This window comes from Aedes aegypti, chromosome 1, assembly GCF_002204515.2.
Source record: "Aedes aegypti strain LVP_AGWG chromosome 1, AaegL5.0 Primary Assembly, whole genome shotgun sequence".
Classification (NCBI taxonomy): Eukaryota; Metazoa; Arthropoda; class Insecta; order Diptera; family Culicidae; genus Aedes; species Aedes aegypti.
Window position 1 is genome coordinate 200,732,743 of NC_035107.1, and position 20,431 is coordinate 200,753,173.

The 20,431-nt window shown below is 37.5% G+C and overlaps 1 protein-coding gene across 2 annotated transcripts in view; it reads right to left on the minus strand.

Moving 5' to 3' along the window:
• The window catches only part of LOC5567066 (gastrin-releasing peptide receptor), a 416,782-nt gene that overhangs the window by 257,000 nt on the left and 139,351 nt on the right, over positions 1-20,431 (minus strand). For both annotated transcript variants that reach the window (XM_021857139.1, XM_021857134.1), the window contains one exon: positions 18,769-18,931. In XM_021857139.1, coding sequence (XP_021712831.1) covers positions 18,769-18,931 — 163 coding nt within the window. The remainder of the gene's footprint in view (positions 1-18,768; positions 18,932-20,431) is intronic.

Consider the following 20,431-nt stretch of genomic DNA (forward strand, 5'->3'; position numbering starts at 1 on the left):
GGATATCAAGCTACTGGATAAGGGAAAGGATTCGTTTTGATAAACGATAAATATGTAATTTGAAATGAATGCGTAAGCATACACACGGACGAGCAATACCGATAATGCGATTGCTAAGCGAACAAGATTTTTTTTGGTGAACGAGCAGTTCGGATTCTGACATTGACATTCGACCACTTACCAACATTTACGTGCAACAAATTTGATACTTTCCAATAAATCTGAAGCCTATGGAGCTCTGCACAAAAATCATTCGATCTCTTTCTCTCTTCCATGAAATTAGTGAACAACAAGGCCAGTAAACGTTGAAATCCCATACGAAATCAAAACAGTGCATAGGCCTATTCTACTGGTCTTGCTCTTCTAGACATAAAAATAACATTCCAAAGTGTTTGGCATGAAGGCTTGTAAAATTAAAAAAAAAAACTTTAGTTTTCCGACATACATTGTTAGAATAATCCAAAGTTGTCTGTCAAATCGTACACTTCAGGTTAATTATTAGAACTCCAGATTTGAAAGACTTCCTGTAAAAGCTGGTGTTCCCCAAGGCAGCATTTTGGGACCAATATTATAAAATAATTTCACATCTGACTTACCTGAGTTACCTCAGAGATGTCAAAAATCTTTGTTTGCGGATGATACAGGCCTCTCCGACAAATAACGAAACCTGCGTGCCATCTGTAGGAGATTGCAAAAAAGTTTGGATATTTTTTCTTCATACTTGCAAAAATGGAAGATTTCTTCTAATGCTACCGAATATTCCCACCTATACCAAAAGCCGTTTATTCGAAACCTTCAAGTTGTCACGATGAGAGGGGTTCAAAACTCACATTGGAATTCAAGCCAAATGTAACAAATATTTAAAATGTCTTTATCCCCATATAAATAGAAAATCAACACTTTGTCTTAAGAACAAGCTTTTGATCTTCAAACAAATTTTCAGGCCACAAGTGGATACGAGTAACTGACACTGAAGAAGACTGCAAGTGGTAGTCGAAATACGCGTATCTGTCAAAGATAAGCATTTAGGAGCGGAATTAAAAGGTACACGGTACTCAATCTACTTTTAAGTTTCTCTATTTGAGATTCTGCTCAGAGGGTTCGAACATTCATTAAAGAGTAGGTTTTACCAAATTAGGATGATAGTGTTGCCTATCACAGAACACCTAGATATCAAGAATGAATGTAATGTTTGAAATGATACTAATAAAGGAAAAAAAAATAGAAAATGGTGCGGTTTTGTTCTCTTCGTCATGGAGGTTGAAATAAAGAAGAAAACGAAGCTGCTGGAAATAGAGCAAGTTGACCTTTGTTAAAAGCCAATTTCCAACTATTGACAAACTTTAGCTGTATGTTACTGATGCTAAAAGGTAAATTTAAATTGTTTCTTATTGGGAAAAGCTAACGTGTTTCTCTGCTTGTGTAACAAGTGTTCCGTTCACTAAGTGGGTGCACACTAGACTGATGCAAATTTTGGAGTTTTTGCTCCCCTACACTCTTAAAAATAATGAAAATCACTGCGGACGAAATTCACATTATGACTGAATGACACATGATGTAAATGATGAAATGACGCAAAAATGTGTTCTGAAAGATGTATTGAACGAAAAATGTAATTTTACATGAAGAAGGAACATGAAAACGCTGCCACTATGATTGGCATTTCCAAAATCAGACACCATCGTATTTAAAATGTGACACAAATTCACGTCATTTGGCTCGCTTCTTTTATGTGCATCCAAAAGACGTAAAATCACATTATTTTTTCGTAGTGTGTATGCTTAAACGATGTCAATTATGATGAAAATGATCCTCCCAAAATTTGAAGTGATTCGGAAGAAATTTGGTTGTGCACAACCATTTGAAGTTTATATGGAAATTACTATGGAAAAGGCAAACTTTTTGTGTTCAGTCCTCTAATTGCTCGTCATAATAATCTATGGAAAAGTGAACACACTTATCTTATGTGAAAACTTCCCAGTTACAACTTTGCCGAAGACCACTTTTCGATGGGACGTAAGGATAATTTGTTATTTTTGATGACAAAGTCTAAATCATGCTGAGATGATCATTTAATTACTTTCAGAGCAACACTGTTTTTTTTGCTGTAGAACATAGTAGCCTGGATTACTTTGATCTATTCTTCCCGCCAGGAGCATCACTGTTGCCTGCCGAACATTTGGTGAAGCATGATACATGTAAACCAAGTTTATGATGATCAATAACAATTTACCCTGAGGTCCAATCAAAAAGTGGTCTTCGGCAAAGTTGTAGCTGGGAGGATTTCACATTAGAAAATGTGTTCACTTTTCCATAAAATATTATGATGAAGAGATAGAGGGCTGAACACAAAAGATTGGCGTTTTCCATAGTAATCTCCATATAAACTTCAAATGGCCTGTGCACAGTCAAATTTCTTCCGAATCACTTCAAACTTTGGGAGGATGCTAATTAACATAATTAAAAGCGTTTAAGCGTAGGGGAGCAAACATTTCCAAATTTGCATCACTCTAGTGCACACACTCACTTCACTTTTGGATTTAAAGTATGTGCTTCCACAAGTGGAAATGTAGGATAGCATTATTGAAACGCTATCCTCTACGTGCCCACAGTTGACAGTGACAACGGCAAAAGCTCGCCCAATGCCCGATTATCATTCATTATCACAAAGCGACACGGCCTTAATTGCATGCAATTTATTTAAAAACAATTCTATCCGACCGCGACTGCTTCGGCAATACAACACAGCGAGCAGAACAAGTGCGAGGTCGTCTGTCAAAGGCCTTCCCATCGCAACGGTGCGGACGGTCTGCGGGGAAAGACTTGTTCATTTCGTTGTAATTAGCAAAAATTTCCAGCGCATTCCGACGTGGACAAAGTTTAATTAACTAATATTTTAAAATGAGCATTTCCATGCCAAAACGTGAATCGCGTAGGTGCTACCTTTTTCCAGTTGAATGAAACTTTTCACAAGTATCAGTGGTTTATACAATGTGATATTTCTAATCATTTATTTTTTGTTTATTTCCTAGACAACGTTTTGAAAAGATGTTTGGTCAAAATGAACCAAAATGTTAAAATCTTTATGATAAACTTGAGAGGAAACTTTTAATTAAATCTGGTTTTGATCGAATATAACAGCAATTTGTTATTTTTATCTGTTTTGAAAATCTCAAACATTTAACAAAATCGTGAAAAACATTTTTAAGCTTTCAAAAAATATAAAAAATGATTCGAAAAAATCCCCTTTATATATAATTTTACGAGGAATCACTTTTTTCTTTTCATGTTTGAAAATGCAAGCTCCTATATTTTCTTTTCCGAAAAACATATTACATATTGTGAAAGGGGTTGTCTTATAAATTTTTGTTTTATGGCAGGTTTAGTAAGTCAAGAATGATCAATAGTGGAGATGTCCTCAAAAATGGTTTTTATCATAACTATTTGACCATCCAAATGCAATTCCTTTACTTACTCCAGTTTATTGACTTCATAAGCTCCATTCGTATTAAAAATAGTCAGTCTGAAAAGGCCCTTTTTCATTTGCGTTTGAGCTGGAACTGCTCAAATGCAACAATCGCGACAACAGAGAGTTGTGCCAACCGGTGGCGTATTGAGGGAAAAGATATGCGAAATTAACACGGGTACGTATTACTGATGATTGCATTGTTCCTCCAAGGGCTTCAGCGTGAAAGAACACCATCGAAATAAAATTGTTGCTCAAATGTGAGGCCGCCGAGGGCTCCACCAACTGTTGCACAGAAAGCACCCAGAACCGGTCCGGAATGAATCGACGGTTTTCATAAGCAAGTCAGCTGGGTTAATTTGTCTCCATATCGTCAATCAGTCAGACGGTACGGCCCCTTTCACGTATGGTCTGTAGTGATAGAAATTTAGATGGCAAACAAACTTTTGTTCACTCCTCCCAAACGGAAGATGAATCACCTTAGTGGAAGCGATGTCAGATCTGCGGAATTTTCTAAAAGGCATAATGAAGACAGTATGCATCGATGTACTCTAAGATGCATTAGAACCGTCGATATATTTTAAATTCGTGATTTCTGATTTCAGAAGGTGGGCATCTAACTGCTACATTGAAAAACGCTCCATATTTTCCGATTGGAAATCATGTAATTTATGCAAAATCTTTATGTGTTTTTAGTTATCCATGCTAACAATTTTTTTGAAAACTAACACCTGAAGTCATTAGCTGGAATTATATTTCTCAGTCGAAGAAGCATGTCTTAAAACGCAAATTTGAAATTGAAAATAAGATTGAGTCAAACGTTTTGTACGATTTGATCTATTGGAAAACCAAAGCATCAAATTCTAGAGGATCAAATCAGTCCCCCAAGAATTGTCGAACTTGCTCTTCATTGAGAATGCTTTCGAAATCCCAAAAAAACTCGGTTTTCACTTAGACTAGTGAGACCTAAATTAAAGTTGTGTACTCTTTCAAACTGCATATCATGTTTTTAGTAATGTTTTATTTCGTCACTCAACGCCAGCATCGACTTTTGAAGTTGTTTCAAAACTTTAGATAACTTTCAAAAAGGCTTACAGCCATGGTCCGATTGTGGGATATTATTTAAAAATTAAAAAAAGAACAAACTTTTGAAAGACGCTATGAAAAAGTCACATGCAAAGTGATGGAACAGTTTTCTCTCGTTTTTCAAAAATACCGGAAACTTTTCTGAACTTTTTCTTTTAACAAACACATCTTAATCCTTGATGAATGGAAGAGTGCAAGTTTATTAGCCTGTTCTAAAGTTATTCCATTTTTATTTATATACCGTCAGTGACATAAGTTAGTAACCAAATGCTGTTTTTCCATACAAAATGCTCAAGTTTAGGGTGCTGTATCTCAGCTTTTGATAGTCCGAATTGGCTGAAATTTGGATGATGAACTACAAATAACTTGAAGTTTTGCGTGTGAAGTAATTATTCCATTGAAGTCATTTTCCATAGAGTTTCAGAGGGTTGTTCAAAGACAAAAGTAAGTAACCGAGAGACTTTATTATTTGATTCGAAAACGATAACGATGGGAAGTTGAAGTGTTCTGCAAATATATGAAAAGTTTTTACAGTTATAAAAAAGACCAAAATAAATTTGAAAAATAATAAATATTACAATAAATTCTTAATAAATAAAAAATAACAAAATCTATCTATATAAATAAAAATGGAGTGGTGTTTGTATGTCATGAAATGGGTTCCGAACGGGTCAACCGATTTGAATAATTATTTTTCCGTTTTATTCTTCAGGTGTTCCGACGTGTTTGTGTGTATAAAAATCCCTTGATATTCCACGGAATGTTGAAAAAAACGAGCGTGAATGGAACTGTCATTTTGTATGGGACGATCCATAGCGTTTTTCAACAGCCTACTTGATGGCAAGACGAAGTTTGTCGGGCCCACTAGTAAATAATAAAAAAAAATCAAAAATAAAATTTGTTTGAAATGCATAAAAACATTGTATGGCTTCCGGTCATGAAAAATCAGGTTGATCTACACTAAACACTCGCAGTGCATTGAGGTCCTTTTTGTTTAATTTTTGATGGGATAGTAAATAAGCAATTTTTGCAATTGCTTTCGGAAGGTTGACAAGCCTTGCAAAAAAAAAAAAAAAAATGAGCTGACAAAAAAAGTATCGCTATGTACTTGAACTGTACGATCATCTCGTCCTAGCCCATGCAACTTTCCCACATCCACGTTCCCCTGATTGTTTACTGTAACCATTCATGTGTTATTTGTTCCAAAAGCTGCGATGGAGAGATTTTCTCTGGTTTTGATTTTCGCAATTGGCTCACACACACATTCTCATTCATACTACAGACGTTAAAAGTGGCGTTATTACGAGTTTGGCGCTGGCGAAAAAGGAATTAAATTAAATCCCCGATTTTGAAAAATCCAGATTAAATCTCGTTTAGAGCTAACAGCCATTAAAGTTTGGGGAGAATAAAATCTCTAATATGACTAGCAGCTCTCAGGAACAAAATCTCCGCTAAATTTTAGTATAGGGTGCAGAACCACATGGGCATTTCCATGATTCACTTTGGCATCGGGGGGTTTTTCTCGGTCGAATCGTCTGACATTTTGCAATAAGAAGCATTTCACTACGACGCATATTGTGGCCAAATATGAACTTTGTAGCTTTCAAAAAACCCCACTGCCGAAGTGAATCAAAAGTGCCAAGAATTGGGTCCGGCTCCCTAAACATAATTATCAAAAACTAGTAGTCCCGGCAAACTTCGTAGATTTCTCAAATTCTTGAAACTGTAATCACATGACCAGGGTAGACAATCGTCACCGTCAAATGGAAGAAGTCGTCGACGAAACTAAAAAAAGAATCGTCATCGTCACTCAACCAGCATTGGATGACGATTTGCTGCAGTGGACCGCCACAAAGGCTCGGCATCACGACGACCAAATAAACCTCCTTCGTTATACCTAGTCGAATCTTCGTTCGGGAGCTCTCAGCCGACTAAAAATATGAACCGTGGCGTCAATAGATTATGAGCCTTTTTTGAAAAAAAAAAACAAAACGTATCCAAAATTGAACAAACGATCTCTGAATCGTCAACGTTACGCGCTTACCAACAGAGCTATTGTTGAAGCTTAAGGAGTACGGGTTAAATTGCCAATACAAGCAATTTTGGGATGGCATTCACCGTTTAGTGCATAGCAAACCAATATACAATAAACGCCTGCTTCGTTTGAGATAGGGGAGCGCTCGGAATGAAGACAAAGTGGTTCGTTGACGATTGGCTTTGACATTTGGCTTGAATGCACCTGCCAGAGTTATTATACTGGATGACGATGTCTTTTTTTCGTCATCGCACTGTGACGAAGCTGACCGTCAAATGGAAAAAGTAGTCGACGAAACTAAAAAGAGAATCGTCATCGTCACTCAACCAGCGTTTGATGACGATTTGCTGCAGTTGTCTGCCAGAAAGGCTCGACGTCATGACGAACAAAGAAGCCTCCTTCGTTATGCTCGAATCTTCGTTCGGGAGCTCTGAGCCGACTAAAAATATGAACTGTGGTGTCGATAGATTATGAGCCTTTTTTGAAAAAATAAAACAAAAACAAAACAACAAAATGTGTCTGGAATCGAACAAACGAGCTCTGAATCGTCAACGCCACGCGCTTACCAACAGAGCTATTGTTGAAGCTTGTGGAGTGCGGGTTAAATTGTCAATACAAGCAATTCTGGGATGGCATTCGCCGTTTTGTGCATAGCAAGCATAGCAAGCGAATATAATAAACGAATACAATAAACGCCTCCTTCGTTTGAGAAAGGGGAGCGAACGGAATGAAGACAAAGTGGTTCGTTGACGATTTTGGATTGACGTTCATCGTGCATTTTTTCGTCGATGACGAGACGAGGACCTGCCAGAGTTATTATACTGGATGACGATGTCTTTTTTTATTTCGTCATCGCACTGTGACGAATCTGACGATTGCCTGCCCTGCTTAAAATCATGCATATAAAGGGGATGCCAAGTTTGACACGACAAATCAAGTGAAAACATACATTTCCGCTATACATTGCGTAATCGAGCATGGACACATTCATTTAATTTTACACAATTTGAAGTATAAATTTGCGATAAATCTGGCTTTCCCTTTATGTGCATGTGAATTTTATGATGATTTGACAACAAAGATTTTTCTAAGAATTTTTGAATTTAAGCTAGAAATATATATCTTTTGAAGATATCTTGAGATTACAGAAACATAAAATTAATAAATTACTAGTCTTTTTTAAATTCCAGTACTGAGATTTTGATGTAAAATCCTTAAATCTCAGAAATAACTTCTCAAAGATACCAAAATAATTTCAAAAGTTCAATAACCGTATCAAATGTCGGATTTTTAATATTGCCACAAAAATCCCAGAAAGGCTTACACAATTATTATCTAATTTTCCAGGATGTCTATCAGAATCCCCGAATTTGTTCAAAAATTCTGAAATTCCAAAGGAAATCCGAGAATCTTGAATGTCACAATTCTCACGTAAAGTTCAGTATTACTTTATAAATACCTGAATTGCCAAAACGCGAAAATTCAAAATTCCTACGGTAATCTACTGGAATCTAAAATCTCTTTTTGATATCTCAGGTTTTTTACGAAAATCTCAAAATATCAAATCTGATCTTATTTTTCCATGATTTTTACTCACATTTTAATTATTCTATTCAATTCAACAATCTCAAAGCATGAGTAGCAGCCTCTGATGTCAACTACCAGTAGCTTTATATGTAGTAAATGCTACTTTTATTCATACCAACGCGTTGTTTGTAGTATGTGCGAGAGGTGTAGTGAAGTAAAATCAGGTCCGTCGCACTCGGGCTCAGATTGGGTACCACTTCTAGCACTGCATTTGGTCCCTCGGTAGTGCAAAAGGTACCCAAGTTTGATAGATCGCAGTACACTTTTCACGGCATTCTAGATTACCTTATGAGCCATAAAATTTTGGGCAACTGCAAGGGACATGAAGGTCTTTAATTTGTCTTTGGTAAAATTACACAAAATGTTCCACCCATGTTTCACATGTAGCATTTACTACCGAGAATGTGGTAAACTCAACTTTACTACATTTTATTAATGGACGGTGCCTTGATTGCCTCCATCAAAGCAATCCACAGAATATCAGCAATCAAACAACAACACAATATGTCATCCGTCTAGCACCGAAATATGACGTCACTTTTCCTGCTTTCAGTAATAACACAAATGATTAACCTCTCTTTCATAACACTGGAATGCCAAATACAACAAAAATCACTTCAACACTCATCGCTTACGCACCTTTAGATATATTTTTTCCTCAGCCAGCTTCCGATTCAACTAGAACGAAAAAAATCCGCATTGATTGTCTTTTGTTTCTAGGCCGAGTCTTTACATGTTTGAGAACAGAACACACCCACCAACTGTGCCAGCTATACTACATATGCTGATAGTTTTGAAATACAACAATCTTTAGTTTATCAAAATATTGTGAAAAGTATATGCATATAAAAATCAAACATTGCAATAGAGCGCTGCATATGACGAGCCTAACCTCACTTATTCGACAGCTGCTGGTCCTGTTGTTTACGTTTCGGACTTAGTCGTTTTTTCCATAATTTCTTCATCTTCGTATTTCTATCACCAGCATGCGGATGGTGACGATTTTCCACGGTAGGAAGATAGAATAATACGATCCGTGGGTATCTGCAGTAGATTTGACCTCTCCTCGCAGCAAACTTTCACGAAATTATGAATGATTCGAAAAAAGTACTAAGTCCAAACTGTAAACAATAGGACCAGTACCTGTCAAAATTGAAGCGTGACGTCACAGTGCAGTGGAGTATTAGAATATTTTGGAGAAATCTCTTCCAATTCATATAAAATATAGTACACACGTTCTCCAACATGTTTTCGGAAGAAATAAGGACTGTTCATTTAAGTAAGTGGACACCTAAATATTAACATTTTGGTGTGAAAATTCCATAAAAACAAATAAAATTTTGTTTCAGTGTGTACCCAAGTGTTTATTTTGACAGCAGACAAAAGTTGACATAAAAAAATTATAAATTCCAAGCGATGGGTCGAATTGACATGGCGACTCGCATTTTTTTTCTGCACAAATGGTGTACAGAAAAACTGTCTTTCCGAGATTTGGCTAAAATCGCGAAGTGTCCAAATTGAATTTTTTCAACGCTTTGGCCAAAACAGATATTCCTGACGACGTACGATACATCCCAACAGAAAAATTTGGGAAAAATGATTTGTTATGGCAAGCAATTTGCTCCTGCAGTATGAAAATACTGCATATTTCACGACGGGTTCAATCAACAGCGAAAATTACAGAACTGAATGCATTAAAAAATTGCATCTGCCCATCTTCTGAAAGCATACCATGCCTCCATTGTTTTTGCCATACTTAGCATCGGCTCACTATGCTTCAGCTACTCTGGAGATGCTCAAGAAGGAAAAAGTCGAATTTGTAGAAAAATGATCGAATCCATCAAATTGCTCAGAACTACGCCCCATTGAAACATATTGGGCAATAATCAAACGACATCTTATGAAGGATGGAAGAGAAGCAAGCTCCATCGATTTTTTCAAGAAAATGTGGTCACAACGAACAGCAGCACAACGAAAAGTTCCGAAAAAAGTTGTGCAGAACCTTATGGGAGGTATAATGAGAAAAGTAAGAGCATTATCCAGCAATGCTCAATAAATGTTCAAATTTATGTGAATTTGGTCGAAATTACGTTGATTTCCATGTATTTTAGGTAAACTCATGAATTTGTTCGAAAATAAACAGTTTACTGTAAAAACACGTGTCCACTTTCTTAAATGAACAGGCCTTATATTACTTACGCACCTTTAAATTTGGAATTTGGACGCTTCAAAAGGTCCCGGCCCGGACACGATTCCCCCAATATTTTTGAAAAATTCAGCAAAAGAACTAACAGCGCCTTTGCTTTGACTTTTTAATAAATCCTTTGAAATCCTACAAAAATATGGAATCGAACCAGGACTGCTGAAACGGCCTGAATCGTGTTTAACTGATCGTCAACAAATCATAAAATTCATAGGAAACAAATCAAAACCAATTCAAGTTACTTCGGGTGTCCCTCAAGGCTCTCATTTGGGACCTCTTCATTTTATCATGTACGTAAACGACATTTGCTTTATTTTCAATAAACTCAAAGTGTTAATTTATGCCGATGACATAAGAATAAGAAATGAAGAAGACATGTATTACGCAATAAAATAGAAACAAATCTACACATGGTCCAAAAAAAAAATGTAAAAAAATGCAATCGCATTTCAATTGCATTAGGAAATCAATATGTGGATAAATGTGAAAAAGTAAGGGACTTAGGAGTTATCTTATACTCTAAACTTTCCTTCGTAGACCACTACAATACAATAATTCACAGGCCTAATATCATGAAAGGGTTCATAAAACGTTTTTGTTACATCATCCATGACCCATACACAATTAAAACTCTATATATTACATATGAAAGATCAATCATGGAATATCCATTACATCTCCTTTTGCTAGATACACTGAAATATTTTCGTTGAGTTTGTGAACATTTTTGAATTATCTGACTCGAACAATTGATATGGTCAAATAACGTGCGATATATTGCTTCAACAAAATAATTTGCTCCATCGCACTTATTTTTCGTAAATCATCAAAAAAAAAATTTTTTTTTCCTAATTCTACTTCATTCATTCATTATATATGTTTTTACCAGACAGATATTTTATTCTTAAATCGATTATTCCACTTTTTCTGTGGCATGTTTGACAAATGTAAGCTAGATGAGATGAAGTTAAAGGAAAACAATATTTCAGGCAATTCAAGCTTTATTCAAATTTACATAACCACTCGGCTAATACATGATAATAAAACTTGATCCACTTGCCCCATCTCGTTGAAAAGTGCGGGGAAGTGTACCATGTCCAATGAATTTGTATTTGTTTTTAAAACCGCTTAATTTCTCTGTGGATCATTTAATTAGAACAGAAAATTTTATAACGAGTTGGAATAAATAATAGTAGTCAATATTAGGCAGAAATACAATGGATTTTGGGGGCCCAGATAGCCGTAGCGGTAAACGCGCAGCTATTCAGAAAAACCAAGCTGAGGGTCGTGGGTTCGAATCCCACCGGTCGAGGATCTTTTCGGGTTGGAAATTTTCTCGACTTCCCAGGGCATAGAGTATCTTCGTACCTGCCACACGATATACACATGCAAAAATGGTCATTGGCATAGTTAGCTCTCAGTTAATAACTGTGGAAGTGCTCATAAGAACACTAAGCTGAGAAGCAGGCTTTGTCCCAGTGAGGACGTAATGCCAGAAAGAAGAAGACAATGGATTTTGATCGACGGAATATGTAATATTTTTTGACGTTGGATAACGTCTTTCGGCAACATACTGGGGTACAATTTCGAAAAACGAAAATCGCTGGTGTCACGAAAAGTGGTTAGATTTTGACTGTTAATAACATACTAACGCCCGGATAGATTTTCGAGATTCTTGCACAAATCGATTGGAAATCTTTTTACGAATCGACTCGAATAAAGAAAACTATTGATTTTCATGGCTTAACCACAGACAAACAGACGTAACACTGACGCAATTTCCATCGATCACTCATTTAACAATCATTTCAAATTCGCTATGTTACATATCTGACAACCAGAGGCGCGCGCATCGTTTTTCTTCGCGTTTGACGTTTCACACTACCGCCATCTGCCGGTCTTGTTGCACGAAACACCTTTTCGTGCAACATGCTCACCAGATGATGATAGTGTAAACTGGGCGATGGATTTTGAAGAAATTTGTTCTAAGTGTTACGTCTGTTTGTCTGTGGCTTGACTATTGATAAATGGGTAAATATCGAGGCATGTCTTATTTTCCATAGAAAAGCACATTTTTCTTGCTTTTATAAGGTTTTGGCGTTTTGAAGTTTACATGTACCGTAATTTCGGGTGAAATTGATCATTTTTCATGGTTGTTCTTGTCTGTTTTCAATAATGTTGAAAATGCCAAACAACTGAATGCAGAGAAACAAGAACGAAGGTCAGCCGCTTTGGCTCATGAGCCAAAATATTCTAACAAATGTGTTTTAGTGCTAAAAATCATCCCTTAAATAAAAAATCGGAGATCCCATTTCGGGGTGAAATTGATCAGGCATCGTCCATTGATTACGTAACGCTTAAATTGCAAATTTAAAACTAATCAGCAACAGCTTTGTTGATGTTTTGATTTGGTAAGAAATTGATCGAATCGAAATACGCACACGCACATACGAAGACTGCAAAAATGCTACAGGACAGGAAAGTATGTAAAACTTTGTTTGCCATTTATCTTCTTTGAAAACGTATCAGCGAAAATTATAATTGATAAATAAATTAATCAATTAATAGTACAATAGATCAAATGTCTCTGGTTGTAACTCTTTTACGTCGAATGCATTGATGTGGCCCTGAAAAAGGTCGTTTTGTTTGAATTTGGGGTGCAATTCAATTTAAGCGCATTCTCTACGGATATGGCATGATGCTGACACGAGTATCAAAAGGAGATCATGTCAATCATTCATGACTGGCAACTTTAACATCGATTTGAGCAAAAAGGAAAACATGGAGTTCGCGGACTTCATGGAGAAGAACCTCAACCTCAAACTGGCTTCGGAACCCACTGAAGCAACCAATCTTAGTGGTTGGACGTGGAGCTAACGTTCAACCGGAATATTTGTTTGTGGAGGAAGAGTTACTGCTCATGCTTCTTCCATCCATCTTGATTCTATCGGTTTTGAAGTGTTAACCGAACCAACCAAAAAATAACACACAATGTCCATAATAGGTCGTTCGTGACGGTCTCAAGCCAGGGAATAGAAGAAGCTAACGTTATCCAACGTCAACTTGTAACAGAATCAACCTCTTACTTTTTGATACAGATGCATGATAAAATAGATAAGTTCCATCATTACAGCAAATAATGCAAAAATTAAGATATTTGAAATGACTGGCATACGTTTTTCTAAAAGCATATAAAAGCACTTGGTTCAGTCTGTCTGAACACTGACCATCTGGCCTCACTAACAATGGTAGGGATGTATCGGAAGCTTTAGCTGATGAATACGAAAGTAAATCCTCCAATGCTACTTACCCTGATAAGTTTAGACGGCAACATAAATCTGACTGGAATGGGTTCAGGCAAACTCAGCGTTACTTTGGAGGAACTCTTATGGGCCTTAGAGCGCAATGCAGGTTCATCAATAGGCGCAGACAACATTGGATACCCAATGCTGCAACGGCTACCAATATCATCGAAAGTTGCAATGCTGGAGCTTTTTATTCATATCTGGGACAACGGTACATTCCCCGATCAGTGGAAGCTAGGAACAATAATGCCAATTCCCAAACCTGATTCGGACTGTAGCAGAGCGGATGGCTATAGACCAATTGCTCTTCTGAGCTGCTTAGGTAAAGTTTTCGAGAGAATGGTCAACTGTCGGCTCATCACTGAGCTGGAAACAAACCAGAGACTGGACCCACGTCAACACGCCTTCCGGTCGGGAAGAGGTGTTGATTCCCACTTGGCTGCACTCGAATCTTTGCTCAGCTTTGAAAGCGACGAGGATGTTGAGATTGTGACTCTGGACATATCCAAAGCCTACGACACTACCTGGAAACCTGGCATCCCCACACACTGAAAAAATGGAAAATCTCTGGTCGAATGATGAACATGCTATCCAGTTTCCTTGCAAACAGACGTTTCCAGGTGTTCACCAATGGATCTACATCAAGCCTCAGAAAAGCGGACAATGGCGTGCTACAAGGATCTATTTTGTCAGTTACGCTGTTGTTGGTAGCCATGCAGCCTATTTTCAAAAAAAAAATCCGGCGGTGGCTGAAATTCTTTTATACGCTGATGATGTTCTTCTCGTAGTGAAGGGAAACAACCGTCGATTAGTTCGCCAGAGCATGAGGAAAACCGTTGGAATCGTAACGGATTGGGCAGCCAGCGTAGGCTTCTCCATTGCTCCAACTGAATCCAAGCTTATGCACTGTTGTCGTCAACGCCACCGTAAACGAGGTCGAGCGATCAATATTAACAGCATTCCCATCCCACAAATTCGGAAAATTAAAATCCTGGGAATTCTGGTTGACTCAAAACTTAATTTCAAACAGCACCTAGCAACTATCAAGAAAAGCTGTAACAGTAGAATTAATATCCTCCGAATTCTTGGGTCACGGTCTCGGATCAACCCTACTGATCTTTTCAAAATTATTTTACGGCCTAGGACTAATAAGTACTAACACCGAGAATATGGAGCAGATGCTAGGGCCAACATACAACGAAGTTGAGCGCCTATCTTCTGGAGCATTTGTATCTAGCCCCACTACTTCTATCATGGCTGAAGCCGGCTGTCTACCTTTCCGCCTTGCAATAACTCTACGACTAGCGAAATTAGCTGTACGACTTCTGGAGAAAGATCTGTTATCTTCCAAATACCCAGTGGCCTCAAGGGCAAAGACTATCCTCCAGCAAACAACAGGCTACTCCCTACCGAACATTTGCATTACTTTTAGAAATACCGACCGAGAATGGTACACTCAGGCTTGATAGAAACTCCTCTACGATGCAAAGAGGAGGCGATTTTGCCGTTTTTCTGAGGAGAAAAAAATAAACTCAAAATTTTCAACACAGATCCTCAAGCGATTCGAGTGAGGGTGCATAAAAATGCGAGGATTGTTTCAGACACTCTCTCTCTCTCGTTGCGATGCTCACCATCACTCACACCTCAAACGAACTCTCGAGTCTGCCGCCCGAACAGACAGTCCTCGGGGAGTTGTGAGAGCACCCTTTTTTGATGGAATTTAACTCGGTTTTTTTTTTGTGCTGCATCTTCCTCGCTCATTTTTCGTTGCCTCGCTGCTTAGCATTTTTTGGCTCCCTCGCAAAGAGGCACTGGCAGCACGCTGCTCTAGAGCATGTCACCGAACTCTGATGATGTTGAGGAGAATTATCAAGCCTGGCGTACACCCTTCCTCCACGCATTGATAACTTTTTTAAAAATAGCGTTAAAGCTGGCACGAATAGTAGGATTGTGATACCAATGTTCCAGGACCTTACAACAAATCGTTACCGGTACTACGTGAAATCCTTTACTGACGGCTCCAAAGATGGCTCCTTTAATGGGGTTGGGGTTGTCATGGATGCAGAAGAAGACAACTATTCCCTGCCAGACGAATGCAGCATATTCTCAGCAGAGGCCCATGCTCTGCTTACTGCTGTGTCCAAAGTAGATAGAAATCACAGCACCGCCAGCTGCATAGATGCTCTACGAGGTGGGTGATCCAAACACCCATGGATTCAATCAGTAGAAAGATTATCTAAGGACAGGAACATCACCTTTTGTTGGGTCCCAGGTCACTGTGGTATTACAGGGAACGAACGAGCAGACAGCCTAGCTAAATCAGCGCGAAACAAGGACAAGCTGAACACTCCTCTACCCTCTCAAGACGTAAAAATGGCTCTAAAGCGTGTTTGGTCTACATGGGAATTTGAATGGCGTCAAGTCCAGTCACAACTTCGGCTGATCAAGTGTTCTCCAGCTAAATATCCAGACCGTAACAGTACTTCCGAACAACGGACTCTGACAAGGCTTCGCATAGGGCACACTCGTCTCAACCATTCACATCTCATCGACAAAACCTTACCGCCTATATGTCGATTTTGTGGAACCCAAATAACAATCCCACACATCCTGATCGACTGCAGAGGATATTCCCAACAACGGGTCAGATGCGAAATCACCGGATCACTTTCTGAAATACTAGCACACGATGCAAAAAAAAAGCAAACATTTTGCAATTTCTCAAAGATTGTAATATTTATAATCAAATCTAGTTTTAAACGATGTTATGTAATTGAAGAGTGAATACGACTATTTCGACACGAATGCCACACGTATGGTAAAGTGTCCTAAATATATATTAATAATAATGATAATAATGAACGTTTCAGCAAGTTAAGTTAGCTGAAAGGATAATAATATTTATTTTTGTGTAATCTACTAAATCTATGTTCCGAAAATTTGACACCACTGCCTAGCAGCGCGACGCAGATGCCCATCCCGAATCGACCGCCACCATACAGTCAGTGCGGTGATTTACGGTTTTGGCGTGCGTTGTCCAAACATGTCGACTATCGGCCACGCGTTCGCCTTTGTTCTCAAGTGATCAATTTTATACATTTGTAGTAGGTGGATGGGCGATGCCTTGCGCGGGAACCGATTAATCAAAATCGGCAAACCTGATTTTCGAACAAAAGATGTTTGCTCCTTTCCCCCTCGAACACTGAGAAGGTGATTGTTTGCTTGATCGGCGGCGCTGACGAAATAATTGGCTAATGAAAATCGTCAGCTTAATGAACAAGCATTCCGAGAAGGGGAACAATCTGTGTTTAATAGAGAGGTAGTCAATAATATAATTAAACATAAGAAATAATATGAATATTATTTAGCAATGATAGAATACAAAACGTCGCTTTAACATGTATTTTCTACTGGTAAATCGATGAAATAAGCTATTATAAATTGAGAACTTGAAATCAAAATTGGAAAAGTAATGAAAAAATCAATCGATATTCCCATAAATAAACATGAATGAGCAATAAAAATATAAGCACAAAAATTTTATCCTTAAGTACTAAAACAATAAAAATATCCCAAGAAAAGAAATGAGCACTAAATAAATAAGAAATTTCCGATTAAAATTGAAAATGAGCACAATTTCGAAACTCAAATAGAAATATTGAGATAATCACTGATCAAAAAATGTAAAAATTGTTGCTATTCATAAGATTTTAAGTATTCGTTTTGATTTCTATTTGGAAATAAAGTCAAACCAACCAACCAACCAGTATTGAAGGGTTTATTCTGAGAATTTTCTTACAAAATATGGAATCTCTGATTTATTATTATTTTTTGCTAAATTTTGCTATTTTTCAACGATTTTGTTCTTAAATGCTATTTTAAAATTTCAATTGCTGATTTGTACCCAATTATTACTGGTTAAGATTTTTTTTTTGCTGTTTCAAGATAAACTAGTGATAATTATCCAGTTCAATGAGCTTGATAATATTTTCCCCACGACAATCCGGATGATGAGGGTACCGAAGCCAGAATGATGGCCAGAAGCAGCATTACACCCACGAAAAGTCCACGATTATATTACCTGTTGTTCGCGTTAATGAAGCCCTGGCGCGATGAAGGTGCAGACAACAAAAGTGAACAATATGCCACTTATCATGCATGTATATTTAGTCCAAAATGGGTTCACCAATAGGAGCGCAGGGGCAGGAAATACGCGCGCGGCAACGAGCAACAGGTTTCGTTATATTGAACAACAATAAATTATAAACCGACATCGCAAAATTTAGCACACATTGCACACTGCTTCATGAGACCCTGGTTTGTAATAAAATTTAGAGGAGTTTGCTTGGGGTACAGAGTTGAGATTATAAACTATTTCACTTCTTTTGACAAAAATAAAGATACAGCCATGGCAAAGTCGCATAAAATTTAGCTATATGATAATTTTATGACCCTACTTTAGCTCTCTCTGTTCAATTTTCTTCATTTTTTTCTGTTCAACACAAATCTGCCCAAGAGAAGGGGAGAGAAGTGTAAAACAATTCTGATCACGACTCTAGGCCTCAGAAAGCACTATGCACCGGGCGCATCGCTGAATCATTTTCTTTCGCGTGCCACGGTCTGGCGATAAATGTTTTATCAATCGTCGCCATAAGCACTGAGCAGAGTGCGCTTGCATGCAGTCAGTTTGTGCTTCCTTCACGCGGGGGAGGAAAGGCGAGCACAATAAAAATATCAAAGATGTGTGCACCGGTATAGATACCTTTACTCTGCTGGGAACATACAACTTATATCCAGGTTAGTCTTTGTTTGGAAGAAGCTTAGGAAGTTCATTCTAAAAATAGATTTTGATGAACTCGTTTTTGGGTAGGTGGAAGAGAGCAAAAATATTTACGTTTACGCTTATGTTTCTTTGTGCCACCAAATGTGTTATCTTGATTGAATGTGAATTATTTGACAACGGTCTGAATTGGAATTCAATCAATTTTGAAGATATGGTCGTCTTCCCGAATGATCATATCGGTTGTATCAGTGTCAATTTCATATCTGGTCAAATGTATCAACAACTACTTCAAAGTGTACTTACACATTTCTTCTCCCAGTACCCACACCTCCGGTGGGGAGTTCACCTCAACAAGTACGGTTGGTGTGCAGACGAGCAAAACAAGGAGGTCAGCGATGCTTAGGTTGGTTAGGAAGATGTTGGTCGAGTTGCGCATATCCTTCGTCTTGAGGATGACGATCGGGACCTGAAGGGATGGAGAGATAATGATGAAATGAGATATTAGTTACAGTTACTGACTTTGTATCACAATAAATAGGTGATAATTATTGTTTTTTTTTTTAGTATGACTAAATGTTATTAAACTAGGATTCAGATTCTTATGAATCTGCCATTACATGATTTTTTATGTTTCTATGACAAAGTACGCTTGAGAGAATTCAATCTAAAACAAGATAATTGAGTGATAATTTTGCATTAAGGTGAAGATGAATCGAAGCCAAAGTTCAAATTCCATCCAATGAAGCTGAAAACTTAATCAATTGGTCACTAGCTGGTGGTGACCAATCGATTAGGTTTTCAGCTCAAACGGATGTTTGGTTTTCCAGATCCGTGCTTTTGAAAATATGAGCTTTGGCATCGATTTATCTTCACCTTAAATTTCCAACATATTGATTTAATGCTTTGCGTACCCAACGTCTGTCTTTGAGAATTCCCAAATCTTCAATCAGATGTTTAAAATTCATTTTCCAACCGTTTTTTTTAAGCAAATGACAATCGATCCAGGGATTCACACAAAGATTAAAGGGGCTAGCGATTGGAAGCTCGGTACGTGGAACTGTAAATCTCTCAACTTCATCGGGAGCACGCGCATACCCGATTCGGCATCGAAGCGTTGCAGGAAGTGTGTTGGAAGGGATTAATGGTGCGAGCGCACAGTGGGACGAAATCAAAAAAAGTGGGACATGTGTGTTTGTGCTGAAACTATTGGGTTTAGCGTTTCGACATGTTCTACAAAGTTTCATCATTTGTTGAGCACTTAATTTAGACACTGAGAAAAATTTCACTTATAGTGATATACACTGAGAAAAAAAATTAACTTTTTTAATTATTGTCAAAATTGAAAACTGTATAAGGAAGTTTTGTAGGCGACATCATTTCATAAAGGTTTGTCGAAGACAGGAAAGCTCTATCTCCTACACTGACGAAGTTAGGGAGTAAAAATGATGGGTACCCCCTTAAAACTCATATTTTCTCCATAACTTCTAAATTTGAATTTTTACATTTTTACAATGTTCTACAATGTTTAAGGTACTGTAAAAATACACATTTTTGCCAAAGACACTGAAGCGCTAGCTCTCCATTTTGAAGATTTACGAACGATTTTCTGATTTTTTCACATCAAATTTAAGTGTGCATATCTTGTAAAGTTGCAAGTAGTAGCAGCTAATTTTAGCATCATGCTGTTCCTCAACCTATACCCTTTTAATATTTGTACGAATAATTGCGGGGTCAAGCGGGGCTCATCGCAGTTAGTTTAATTGAAAATTGTATTTCCCATAATTAAATATATATTTTTTGCAGTTTTTTTTATGTATGTGGTATAGTTTTGAAGTATTGTTTTCATTTTGCTATGGAATTTTTAATGTTTGCTCATTTTAAACGTGTAAAATGTTATGTTTTACAGTTTTTGTCAAAATTTGAACAGTTATATTTTTTAAAGTAATATTTATTTTTTCATGTATCT